Source organism: Liolophura sinensis, chromosome 1, assembly GCF_032854445.1.
Source record: "Liolophura sinensis isolate JHLJ2023 chromosome 1, CUHK_Ljap_v2, whole genome shotgun sequence".
NCBI classification, from domain to species: Eukaryota; Metazoa; Mollusca; class Polyplacophora; order Chitonida; family Chitonidae; genus Liolophura; species Liolophura sinensis.
In genome coordinates, this window is record NC_088295.1 from 12,512,405 (window position 1) to 12,525,133 (window position 12,729).

At 38.4% G+C, this 12,729-nt stretch overlaps 1 protein-coding gene across 1 annotated transcript in view; it reads right to left on the bottom strand.

Annotated features, from left to right (window-relative positions):
• The window catches only part of LOC135463830 (uncharacterized), a 40,876-nt gene that overhangs the window by 17,867 nt on the left and 10,280 nt on the right, over positions 1-12,729 (bottom strand). The window contains exons 9-20 of the mRNA XM_064741315.1: positions 12,471-12,626; positions 11,792-11,959; positions 11,082-11,168; positions 10,201-10,366; positions 7,957-8,087; positions 7,481-7,696; positions 5,856-6,092; positions 5,235-5,368; positions 4,340-4,533; positions 778-914; positions 393-512; positions 1-138 (exon numbers count right to left, since the gene is read on the bottom strand). Of these exons, the coding sequence (XP_064597385.1) occupies positions 1-138; positions 393-512; positions 778-914; positions 4,340-4,533; positions 5,235-5,368; positions 5,856-6,092; positions 7,481-7,696; positions 7,957-8,087; positions 10,201-10,366; positions 11,082-11,168; positions 11,792-11,959; positions 12,471-12,626 (1,884 nt within the window). The remainder of the gene's footprint in view (positions 139-392; positions 513-777; positions 915-4,339; positions 4,534-5,234; positions 5,369-5,855; positions 6,093-7,480; positions 7,697-7,956; positions 8,088-10,200; positions 10,367-11,081; positions 11,169-11,791; positions 11,960-12,470; positions 12,627-12,729) is intronic.

Here is a 12,729-nt window from a genome sequence, read left to right on the forward strand (position 1 = left end):
CTTCTGTGCACGTGTCACCTGTCCACCCCACGGGACACCTGCAGAAAGCCGTGTTCACAGCGTCAACACAAAGCCCTCCAGGACAAGTCTTATGCAGGCAGTCATCCACATTGATGTCACACAGGGTTCCAGTGTAGCCTATCACAGAAATAACACAACTCTCATCAAGAATTTCCACCTTCTCATTGGTCAGGCATGTTTCTTTTCAAGGTCAACTACTAATAACCTACATAATCATGGATACGCATTGTTTCTTACCCTAGTGATTATGTTACCAAATCACACCGCAAAAGATCATGATCTATGGTGATTTCCATCAAATGTCCCTTGTTCATTGCATCATCTTTTTCCCTATCATAATTTCTCACATCATTCATGTTACCTGTGCTCACCTGACATACATGAACAGGTAAGTGTTCCTGATGGAGATACCACAGGTGATCCTCCATTTTGGCAGCTGCCATCCCGAAACAGATCTGCCCGGCTCTCGCACCCATTACCTGTGTATGCCACTAAAAAAACAGTGTAACGTTAGTTGTATACTGCAAAGCAAGAGACGGTCCCAACATTAAACTTTTTAAATGTTTAGGTGTCTAATCAGATATATCTGAGTATAAATCTTATTTTCATTTTCCCTTCCTCAGCAAAATCTGCTTTGAATTTTTCTTCTTGTTCCAAGCAAATCTATGTACAAATCATTCAGTACAGTAAGTCTATACTAGAGCATTCAGCACAATTCAATCAACTGTAAATGGAATTCAGTAGTACTGTAAGTACCTCCTTGCCGTGGGCAGGAGCAGACAACTGTGTCATCATCATCAGAGCATTGACCACCATTCAGACAGGGCTGGACACTGGTGCATCCACCTGGGGGAAACTCACACTGTCCTCCGTATGTCTTATTGCCACTACATCTGCAATCAATAGCAGCAAAGTCACAGGGAAGACATAACTCAACTTAGGAACTGTGTAATTTTCAGCCAGTTATTATTCAGTCAGTTGTTAGCAGATTCAACATGATATTTATTTATTTGATTGGTGTTTTACGCCATACTCAAGAATATTTCACTTATACGACGTCGGCCAGCATTATGGTGGGAGGAAACCGGGCAGAGCCCGGGGGAAACCCACAACCATCCGCAGGTTGCTGGCAGACCTTCCCACGTACGGCCGGAGAGGAAGCCAGCATGAGCTGGACTTGAACTCACAGCGACCATATTGGTGAGAGACTCCTGCGTCATTATGCTATGCTAGCGCACTAACCGACTGAGCCATGGAGGCCCCTAGATTCAATATGAAGTTACAGCACATTCATTGGCAAAGATGTGAGACAGTTTGGTGATTGGCTCATGTTGGCCAAAAAAAAAAAAAGATGACTTTAGTAAACTTTTCAGAATGAAGTCAAACCATATTTCCTCTAGCCACTTACATACTAAAAAAACATAGCTGTCAATCTGAGAGCTGAAAGTGGCTGTTGAAACTGCATTGCAAGAGTTCAAAACCAACTCCCATAGGAGAAAAATACAGTCTTTTCAGTATTAAGGCTTACATCCAAGTGAGACCTAACACTACTGGTGCATACTGGCTTACTGGACTAACTATTACAATGGTTGTTGATATAGTTAACTTATTTGCTTACTATAACATGTGTGATTTAATGAGTGGATATTGTGCAGGAGTTGTCACCCTTGGCTGTTCAGGACAAGCATGTTCAGCAAACCATTGTGTGATGGTGGTGACATAAAATCTAAAGTGGTTACATCCTTCCCAGAGTTACCCCTTCAAACATTTCAAGGGCCTTTTCTCTTTGCAGGGTCTTGCAAGTATCATTTGAGTGAGCTATACCATTTATAGTGAATGCTGAACATTTTTATTACAATACCCTTGATAAAGACTGCTTTAGAGAAATGCTTTTCTCCCAAAATCATACATGGCTGTGCAAAGTTCAGGGCTTTGCTTTGCTGTGGCTGTGTTAGCATGACTTTATAGTACAGAAGCCAAACCACCTGACAACAACATCTGGCATCACTGTACGTCATTTAACCATGATCCTTCACACAATTTGAATGGTTACACATATGGTATCTAATTCTTTTAATAACATATTTCTTTTGCTGTTCAGTATATACATGTATAATTTAATTTTCCCAAATTTACGCTTGTAAGGCTGGATCTGATTGGTCAATATTTTTATGTGATGTGGCATGTGAAGTTGCTTAGTAATGGTAGAACTTTGATCACCAATTTCATTGGCCCAAAGAATCTCATTCATACAGTGTGTATTCTGGAGCCTGCGGCGTTCCCTTCCTGAAAACAATCGACTAACATTTATCATGGTTTGGAATGAAAGTAAAACTTCAGATGACATTCTTTTATTCCTTAAATTAAAATATAAGTATTCACTGCAACATTTTTTAGGTTCATTGGGGGTATAAATGAAAAAAAAACCCTGTGCAAACCTTTGTATGAATCCCTGCAGCAGTTCACACAAAGGTATTCACAGTGTTTTTTTCATTTACAACCCCAATAAACCAAAGAAATCTTTAAATATTTACATAAGATCATGACAATGTTTGTCTTATTTTTGTATATAATATAAAAGTTGCTGTATATGTAAGGTATGTTGTAACTTTTAGGTTATATTATATTTGTGACAGTAGTCCGTGACGTTGACCTTAGTTAGGTCCAGCGTTTTGAAAGTTGTAAATTTTTATTTTTTTAGTTCTTCACTTGAAGGAAGTCTGTGTTCATTTGACAAATGGAAGATAGTGAACTTTTTAACAAACCTCTTTTTGTCTATACTGTCTATAAGATAATTTGGTTGATATGTACCCAGGATTCAATTGCTCAGTGTCCGCCATTTTCCATCAGCCTGACAAGGCAAGATCACATGACAAATTATATAAGTGTCAATTATTCACACAAAGATTAACAGGTATGTAAGTTTGAATCATGTCATAAGTTTTGACCAAGCTTGGTGGCATGAACAATGATAGTTTTAGCTTGTGTAATCTGAGCAGTTATGTAATGTTTACATGTACTCTAACAGCTGATCGATTGTGCAGGAATGCACATGGCTGCGGCTTGGCTGAATGGTTCGCTCTCAGTAAGCAATACCACACATCGTATGTGTAATTCGTATGTGTATAACACTGTTCCATCCTATACATAAGTTGTAAGATAGCGGAATAGTGTTAACAGTTCTTATGAAGTTAAATATTGTACTAAGTAGGTTGTACAGGCCCATGGTTTGTAACCATGGCAACTTTATGTCTAGACTATTTGCACTGTATAAGTTACCTCCCTTGGCTTGAAATTCAATTCTTTACGATGTACCAGTTTGGGTGTATCATCACATGTATAATGTAACGTAAGAAAACTGTAATTTACTATGGTTTAGTGTGTTAACCATTAATACTGATTACTGTCAGTGTAATGCAGACCCATGCACTTTGATAAATAATAAATATAACATGGTGTTTGACTTTCTTTCATGTGACACCTATTATTATGCTATATGGACAACCTTAGGAGACATCCCAGTATGGTCCTGTCAGCAACTATAGGCAGCATTTGGCATAAGATGGTCACATTGTCTGATTGTAGCCATGAACCATCATGGTTTATTAGGACCTGTGTGTAATAGTACATGTGTCACAGCGTTTTCAAACAGACTTGTACATACATTTTCATGCTGTGATTTTATTATCTTGTTAGTTTTTTTTATATCACTCATTCACATGGTGTAATGATGCTGTATAAAAACACGGTACTTGAACCACCTCTTTAGATAATGGTGATAAAGCTAAGACAGCATAACTGTTCATGTAAATACTTCTAGTCAGTTAAGCATGTTACAATGAGCAAAGTATTGTTTCCGAATAATTGGTGTTTTGTTATTCACATGTAATTGCTAATAGCAGCACCTTACTCATATTACATGTATATTGATTTCAAGTTCGACACTTCATATCTTTTGAAAGTTTATTATTTCAAGTTAAGAATGTAAGGAACAGGGTTACCCCCACTGATAGTACACACAACCAGCACCACAGATTTATGATCATACACTGTAAAAAGTATATGAGTCATGTATAACAGCAGTACCACATTCAGCCAGCAATGTGTAATACACATATCACCACTTCACTTAATAATACTGTAACAGCACAAAGTATTGTTCTGATATGCCTGTCTTCTCAGGTCTTTCTGTCTCTCTGCACCACCTGTATACGGTAACAATCTCCATGGATATATAAAAGAACGTCAGTCCAGAATGAGTTCTGGAGTCTTCTTATTCCACGTGCTTTACATATGTATTTAGTAAATGGCTGCCTACCTGCAGAAGTAGGTGTTGAATATGCTGACACATTCTCCCTTGTTCTGACAGGGAGATTCCTCACACCTGTTGGTCGCCTCTTCACACTGCTTACCCTGCCAGCCAGGCAAACACTCACAGAAGAAGTCATTCACCAGGTCTGTGCAATTACCTCCATGTTTACAAGGGAAACTTTCACACTCATTCACCTTCACCTGGGCAAATATACAATCAATCAGCTGTTCAAAACAACCATTCGGGCCATCTAAATTGTGATTAATATATAGAATTCATTAATAAAGATCAAGTAGAAACAGTCACTGTTTTACCAATTTTCAATTTAATAGGAGAGAACATGGAAATTCATAACAAGATAATATCTGTGATAATGGGAGCCAATAAATAAACCATGGCACTTGGGACGGTATATTCCTGTAAAATTTAATTCAGTCTAATTATACATTGCACATAACAATCAACTCAAACATTTCTTTCAATATTGTTGAATGCTGCCGCTCATATTCAAGTTATGACATACAAGTATTTAGGCAAAAAGTCATAGGAGTCAAGTATGCCTATGGGCAACTTTAAATACTTTAATCTTCTTTGTAAAACAAAATGTTTGAAGCTGGATGCTCAAACTTACTACAAATTGCACTACTGTGGTCAAAACTAAATAAGTTTCAGGCAAGTATTTAGGAATTCATTTTGGATTACAATTTTAGACTTTTTTGTGAAATAGGTGTTGAGGAGAGGCGGGGGGTGGGGGGGGGGGTACAATGTGGGCGTGTCAGAAATGAGTGATTTGGAATTGCCCTGAATCACAAACATGCTATAAGTTTTTATGGAGAAATGCATCACACATCTCACTTTCACTGACATACAGGGGTCTGTGTGTAAAACAATTTTCACTTACTGAGCAGTTTTTGCCGCTGTACCCTGGTTTACAGTTGCACAGGTAGTTGTTGATCAGATCTGTGCAGTTGAAAGTCCCCTCCAAGTCACACCCGTTGTTGACGCAGTCATCAATATTAACATCACAGTCCTTACCTTGAACAATCAAGAAAATGGAATTACAGATTCTATTACTCACACCTGTGTTGAGCCTATGATGAATGTCCATCAATTCAACACTCAAACTGTAACATTCTTTCTTAGCAAATACTAACACTGGTCAGGCATGATTTATCACATCATTTTTATGTCTATAACATGAACATGACAATATTGTGAGATTTTAAAAAATGAATCACATAGGAAAGTATTTGTTCAAAATCAAACGCGGGCTGGATTACAAGTTCAGTCTTCTGCAAAATTAGTGCATGAATAAAACATCCAACTTCTGGACATAAAAGCCAGATTCTGTACAGTCATACTGTAAATGTTTTCTGAATACAGCATGCAAGTTTAAGCAGTCAGGACAAGAATCTCATACTACAAAAAATTTATTAAATTTTATTAATTTAAATTTTTATTTGTTTACGGGGTATTTTGCTCAACATAACAGTCACTACGGGCTTCTTATGTCCCTTGTTACCTTCAAACCCGTCAGCACAGTGGCATTTGTAGTCAGCCACAAGGTCCTCACATGTGGCTCCATTCTGACATGAGCCACAGTCATCCAAATTGTGCTGACATAAGGAGCCTCCATATCCCTCCTTGCACACACAGTCATACATCCCTGGGCCAGAACTGGAACATTTCGTACTGCCCATCCCAGTACAGGGATTAGAGCTACATCCATCCACAGGACTACAGCTGGACCAGTTCGCATCTGAAACATGATATAAACAATGGACACAGGTTATCTGACACATCCACTGACAGCACTGCACCAGTCTGCATCTGAAACACAGATTAAAAACAATGCACAGGTCTGCATCTGAATCACAAGTTGCAACATCCATTCAAAGCAGTAGAGCATGACCAGTTTGCATCTCCAACTTATTCTATTAACAATGGGTAAGTGAGTCCTTGAGGTTTAACGTCAGACTTATACAATTTTTCAGTCAAATGATGATGAAGGAATCCTTACAGTGTAATGTGCCTCCTTGTTGCGGGCCAGATTCCCACCTCTCTTTCATCTAGTACTGCTTCACTGAGACGACTTACTGAAGGCCCTGCTTCAGCCATTATAATGATATGGGTCAACCAGTCATTGCACCACTCCCTTAATGCTGAAGGCCAAGCAAGGAATATGCAACTCCCTCTTTTTAGATTTAGAGGGGTGACCCGACCCAGGACTGGCCCTGGATCTGCTGCCCCCGAAGCAAATGCTCTACCAAGTGAGCTATCTGGCCCGGTTATATTAACAAAGGGCAGGTTATATGTAACACCCATCCACAGCACTACCACCTGACCAGTCTACATCTGAAACAATTCTTGTTAACAATAGGTACGGTAAATATATATATGTAAGTTATAAGAGATAGACCATCTTTCTCTCAAGAGAGAGCTGTAACTGTCAGTGAAATAAATGTCATAAACAATACAGGCAGGATTTAACCACTACCATGAGAAAACTCTCCCGTGACACCTCATACATGCATTGGATGTATGACTTCCAGGACACAGAATCTAACCGACAGGTCCAACATTTACATACAACCTATACACTATGAAGAGGTGTTCAAAGTCGATAACCTCAAAACCCATTTCCAAATATCTTCAATAAAACACTATCTCACTTCTTTTATGGGCTCCTGGAGTTGAGTGATAACCAAAAATCATGATGGAGCCTTCTGAACCCATTATTATCCATTATAACAGCAGGAGTCTCCCCGTTGAGGACATACACAAACTTACAAAGCTATAAGCACAGCAGGTTAGATAGCTGGTGATACAATGTTTCATATAAAAAAAAGTACAACAAAACTTAAACAGATTTTGAACTTAATTACCCTAATTGTTCTAATCTTTGGGACATCTGATCCGCTCTTTTACACATTTAATTGTAGCAACAATATTTAGGTTCTTGTTCTTCACATGGTTAGTCAATGTAATGAACAAAATATTCATATCTTTACATTTCAAAAAAACTGGTTGGGAAAATGTTGTTCCTTGCCTTCAGCACTACTAATATCTGATATTTTATTTTCAATCAATTCTTTAAAAAACAGTAAAGCAATACTGGTACTTTTACTTAACAAAAAGGTACTGTACCTATTGGTTGATAGCCATCTTTACAAATACACACATGGGTGTTGTTCACATGGTCATCTATACACTGGCCAGAGCTATTACAGTTCTGGCCCAGGCACAGATCTAAGCGTTGTTCACAATGCCTGCCCTCAAAGCCTGGCAGACACTCACAGCTATAGTTGTTCAGGGCGTCTATACAGCGACCTCCATTCAGACAAGGCAATGAGGCACAGTCATCTAAAAACACAATACATGTATCCATATTAAAATAATAGGGCCACTTGCACACATTTACATAAATTTATTTCAAAACTGTTTGAACTTTAATGCCTTAATTTTTTGAAGAATGGTTATAAAATATGCATGTAAGTCAACAATAAAATAGAATTATAAGAATGTAAGAGTGTGTATTATATACAATTCTTGTCATGTTGTATCTGTTATGTACAAAACTCTACTTCCTGGAAATTTCTAACAATCAACGTAACATGTTTTACCTATGTTGACTCCACAATCTTTGCCTGTATACCCCGGAAGGCAGAAACAAGTCCTGCGGACACCACCCAAATCCTGGCAGCTACCATTGACACAAGGAAACTGCTCACACACTTTTATCGGCAGCTCACATCTGGAACACAGCAAATGTTCCCAGCAACTGAGACAAAACTTGGCTTTATTGAGCTACACTGCCCCATTGATAAAATTGAGGATACCACATTTAATTTTTAATGACCTCAAGAGGGGCTTCCTATGAAAATGATCTGATATAAACGGAATCTAGAATGAGAGTTCTCTTATGACTGCAAACACAGAGGTGTTACCCTGTGTAACAGATATGACACTGTGTCAGATATGTTACAGTGTCAGAGATGTTACCCTGTTTCAGAGAGGTTAATACCCCGTGTCAGAGATGTTACCCTGTGTCAGAGATGTTACCCCGTGTCAGAGATGTTACCCTGTGTCAGATATGTTACCCCGTGTCACAGACGTTACCCTGTGTCACACATATTACACTGTCAGATATGTTACCCTGGGTCAGAGATGTTACCCTGTGTCAGATATGTTACCCTGTGTCAGATATATTACCCTGTGTCATAAATGTTACCCTGTGTCACAGATATTACACTGTGTAACAGATATTACACTGTGTTAGATATGTTACCCCATGTCAGAGATGTTACATTGTGTCAGATATGTTACCCCGTGTCAGAGATGTTACCCTGTGTCGGAAATGTTACCCTGTGTCAGAGATGTTACCCTGTGAGATGTTATCCTCTGTCAGAAATGTTACCTTGTGTCAGGTATGTTACCCTGTGTCACAGATATTACAGTGTGTCAGATGTTACCCTGTGTCAGATATGTTAACCTGTGTCACAGATGTTACCCTGTGTCACAGATGTTACCCTGTATCAAACATATGACACTGTCAGACATGTTACCTTGTGCCACAGATGTTACCCTGTCTCAAAAATCTTACCCTGTACCAGAGATCTTATCCTGTGTCAAGAGATGCTACAATCTGTACGATATATGTTACCCTGTGTGAGAGATGTTACCCTGGGTCAGAGATGTTACCCTGTGTGAGAGATGTTACCCTGGGTCAGAGATGTTACCCTGTGTCAGATATGTTACCCTGTGTCAGATATATTACCCTATGTCATAAATGTTACCCTGTGTCACAGATGTTACCCTGTGTAACAAATATGACACTGTCAGATATGTTACAGCGTCAGAGATGTTACCCTGTTTCGGTGAGAGGTTAATACCCCGTGTCAGAGATGTTACCCTGTGAGATGTTATCCTCTGTCAAAAGTGTAACCTTGTGTCAGATATGTTACCCTGTGTCACAGATATTAACAGTGTGTCAGATGTTACCCTGTGTCAGATATGTTACCCTGTGTCAGAGATGTAACCCTGTGTCACAGATTTTATCCTGTATCACACATATTACAATGTGAGATACGTTACCCTCAGTCAAATATGTTATCCTGTGTCAGAGATGTTACTCCATCTCAGATATCTTACACTGTGTCACAGATGTTACCCTGTGTCAGATATGTTACCCTGTGCCAGAGATGTTACCCTGAGTCAGAGATGTTATCCTGTATCACACATATTACAATGTGAGATACATTACCCTCAGTCAAATATGTTATCCTGTGTCAGAGATGTTACCCTGTGTCAGATATGTTACCCTGTGTCAGAGATGTTACCCTGTGTCAAATATGTTACCCTGTGTCAGATATGTTACCCTGTGTCAGAGATGTTACCCTGAGTCAGAGATGTTATCCTGTATCACATCATATTACAATGTGAGATACATTACCTCAGTCAAATATGTTATCCTGTGTCAGAGATGTTACTCCGTCTCAGATATCTTACACTGTGTCACAGATGTTACCCTCTGTCAGATATGTTACCCTGTGTCACAAATGTTACTCCGTCTCAGATATGTTACAATGTGTCACAGATGTTACCCTCTGTCAGATATGTTACCCTCTGTCAGATATGTTACCCTGTCTCAAAGATCTTACCCTGTTTCAGAGATCTTATCCAGTTTAAAGAGATATTACCCTGCATAAGATATGTTACCCTGTGTCAGAGATGTTACCCTGAGTCAGAGATGTTACCTTGAGTCAGAGATTGTACACAATTTCAGTTTGTACAAAATTTCTTTGCAAGTTCAAATGAGTGCATGTGTACAAATGTTATATAATAGATAGATTTGTGTGATAAAATACCGTCTGCCCGAGAATCCTGCTGGACAGAGACAGGTGAAGTTCCCTAGCAAATCCTGGCACATCCCTCCATTGACACATCTCTCTTCTATTCCACAATCGTTACGCTCAAACTGACAGTCATCTCCATAGAACAGCTTCTCCTGCTGACAATTGTCTCCAAAGAACCCTACAAAAATGAAAACAAAACAAACACATACATATAGCAATGTAATACCTAAGTATTTGTATAAAAAATCTGTAAAATGAGAAAAAAAAACAAATTTTCCTTTCAAATGGATCTGATCATGACAAAAATGGAAAGAAATAGTGCATCCACAAGGGAGCATAAAAATAAATAAATGTGAAGAGAGTATGTATACAAGACCATGTGTGAGAACTTGCCCAGTTATGGGTGAGTTTAGCCGTGCATGTGTCCCACTAGCACACTACAGGTAGTGCTCCTGTCAACTTCTACAAACACTTAATATAAATGACCGAGCATTAGTTGGACAAATCCTCCACAAAAATTCAATGATTTCATAAAGATGTACACTGTATATGATGTACACTGTATATAAATAAAAACACCACTGTTTTATCTTTCACAAGTGCTGTATGTTCATACCATGATCTTCTGGCTAAGGAAGTTAACAAAAATGACCATGAAGACAGTATAATACTGTGACAACTGCTGGACTGCTGTTTAATCTAACATCAAAAACATTTAATACATTTTAATTCAATACTATAAAATCTTTCAAAAAACTAAGGTACAGAAAATTGTGTAAGTCCATAAGTGGAATTTTGTCAAAATGAGACAGATGAAATTTGAATTTGATTTGTAACTTGTCATAGTGACAGCCATATTTTTGACCAAATAGTTGTAAAGTGAACGTCCTTACCTTCTGGGCATTTGCACATATAGCCATTTCCCCTTGAAATACAGCTACCACCATTAGCGCACAGAGACTGGTTACAGTACACAAGAGCTGGTGACAAACAAAACATTAACCTGTTTTACACAGACTCCGACAAACAATGCCAACATACATGTCTACAGTCTCGGCGTATCTACTGCTCCTACAGACATTCTTTCAAGGCTTTAATTTTTGCCATGCATGGCTTTCTTCATAACACTTGTTTTTAAAGCAAGCAGTTAAAAAGAAATAGCAACCGGAAATTCCTGCATCACACATGTCATAAACACTCCTTGACTTACTGGCATAAATGTCTAATATTGCTTATGTATGCCATCATACGCAGAGCCTGCTTCGTTTACTTAAGATTTAATAAAATATTTTACTTTGACTTTTATCTTTGAGATTTATTCATGACTACAATGGATCATGGATACTTTTAAGTTTAAAATGTTTACGGGATTCATGTTCAGAGACTCCTGAAATCATGGCTATCATTATCTCGAAGACTGGCAGATTTGTGTCCATTATCCAAAGTTAAGCGCCAAATTATATAAAGTTAAGGATAAAAAATTACTGGATTTACTGATTATTTTGTTCTATGAAATTATACAGGAGTCTATGCAGACAACTTTATCATCAAAAGAAATTAGCCATATGTAAAGATAACATATTACATATGAATCCTTTATTACCAGCATCCTTGCAATCGTCTGCACTGGTTGAGCCATACGTGGTTGTTGTTGTATTTTCAGGACACTCTTCACAAGTACTCTTTCCTATGGCACTTTGGAAATAGTTTGGAGGACATTCATAGCAAGGTACCAGCCCACGGACAGAGACGGTACCTCTGGGACACATTTCTGTTCAGGTGCAAATCAATACAGGTAATGACAAATTGTAACAACTGAAATATTGCATAAAATTGCCAACTATAACTTGTGTAAAATGAGTTCTAAAAGTCTGCTCATCTCCACAGACAATCATATAAAAACAAAAGCGGAGCAGTGAACACAATCTGGTGCTGCAAAGAGGCTGTAGTTACAAGTACGCAAATCCATACCTCATAAGTCTCATAATGAGCCATGTTTGGTGGTGGTACCCGAACAGACCCTCCAAAAAATTTCTTGATTTCTTTAAACTTCCTCACCATTTCATCAATCAGAATGGGGAAAAAAAATTAACCTACCATATTTTATGTTAGTGTTAGGTTCCAATAAATAGTATTTGAGAATGTTAAATGATGAAACTGTTAACTCAGAAAGGTTCATTAGTGATCTCAATTAAGGCATATTTTGTGGTCATTAACTCACTGATTATTTCCCACAGAAACAAAACAGTGAGAGTTTGGTCACTAACTGTACATGTACTTACCCACACACTGATCCCGGACTTGGGCCCCAGGGTTTTCCGTGCTGGTACCATCAGGACACTTCTCACAGGTTGTGCGGTTAACAAAATAGTAACCAATAGGACACTCATTGCATGGAGGCAGACCAGTCTCAGACGTATATGGGCCCAAACAAAATGCTATGGATAGAGAGTACAGGTACACATACTTTCTTAAATACCCATACATATGAACATACATGCAGACTGAAAAATGCACTATTCACTCAGCTGTTATCAACAT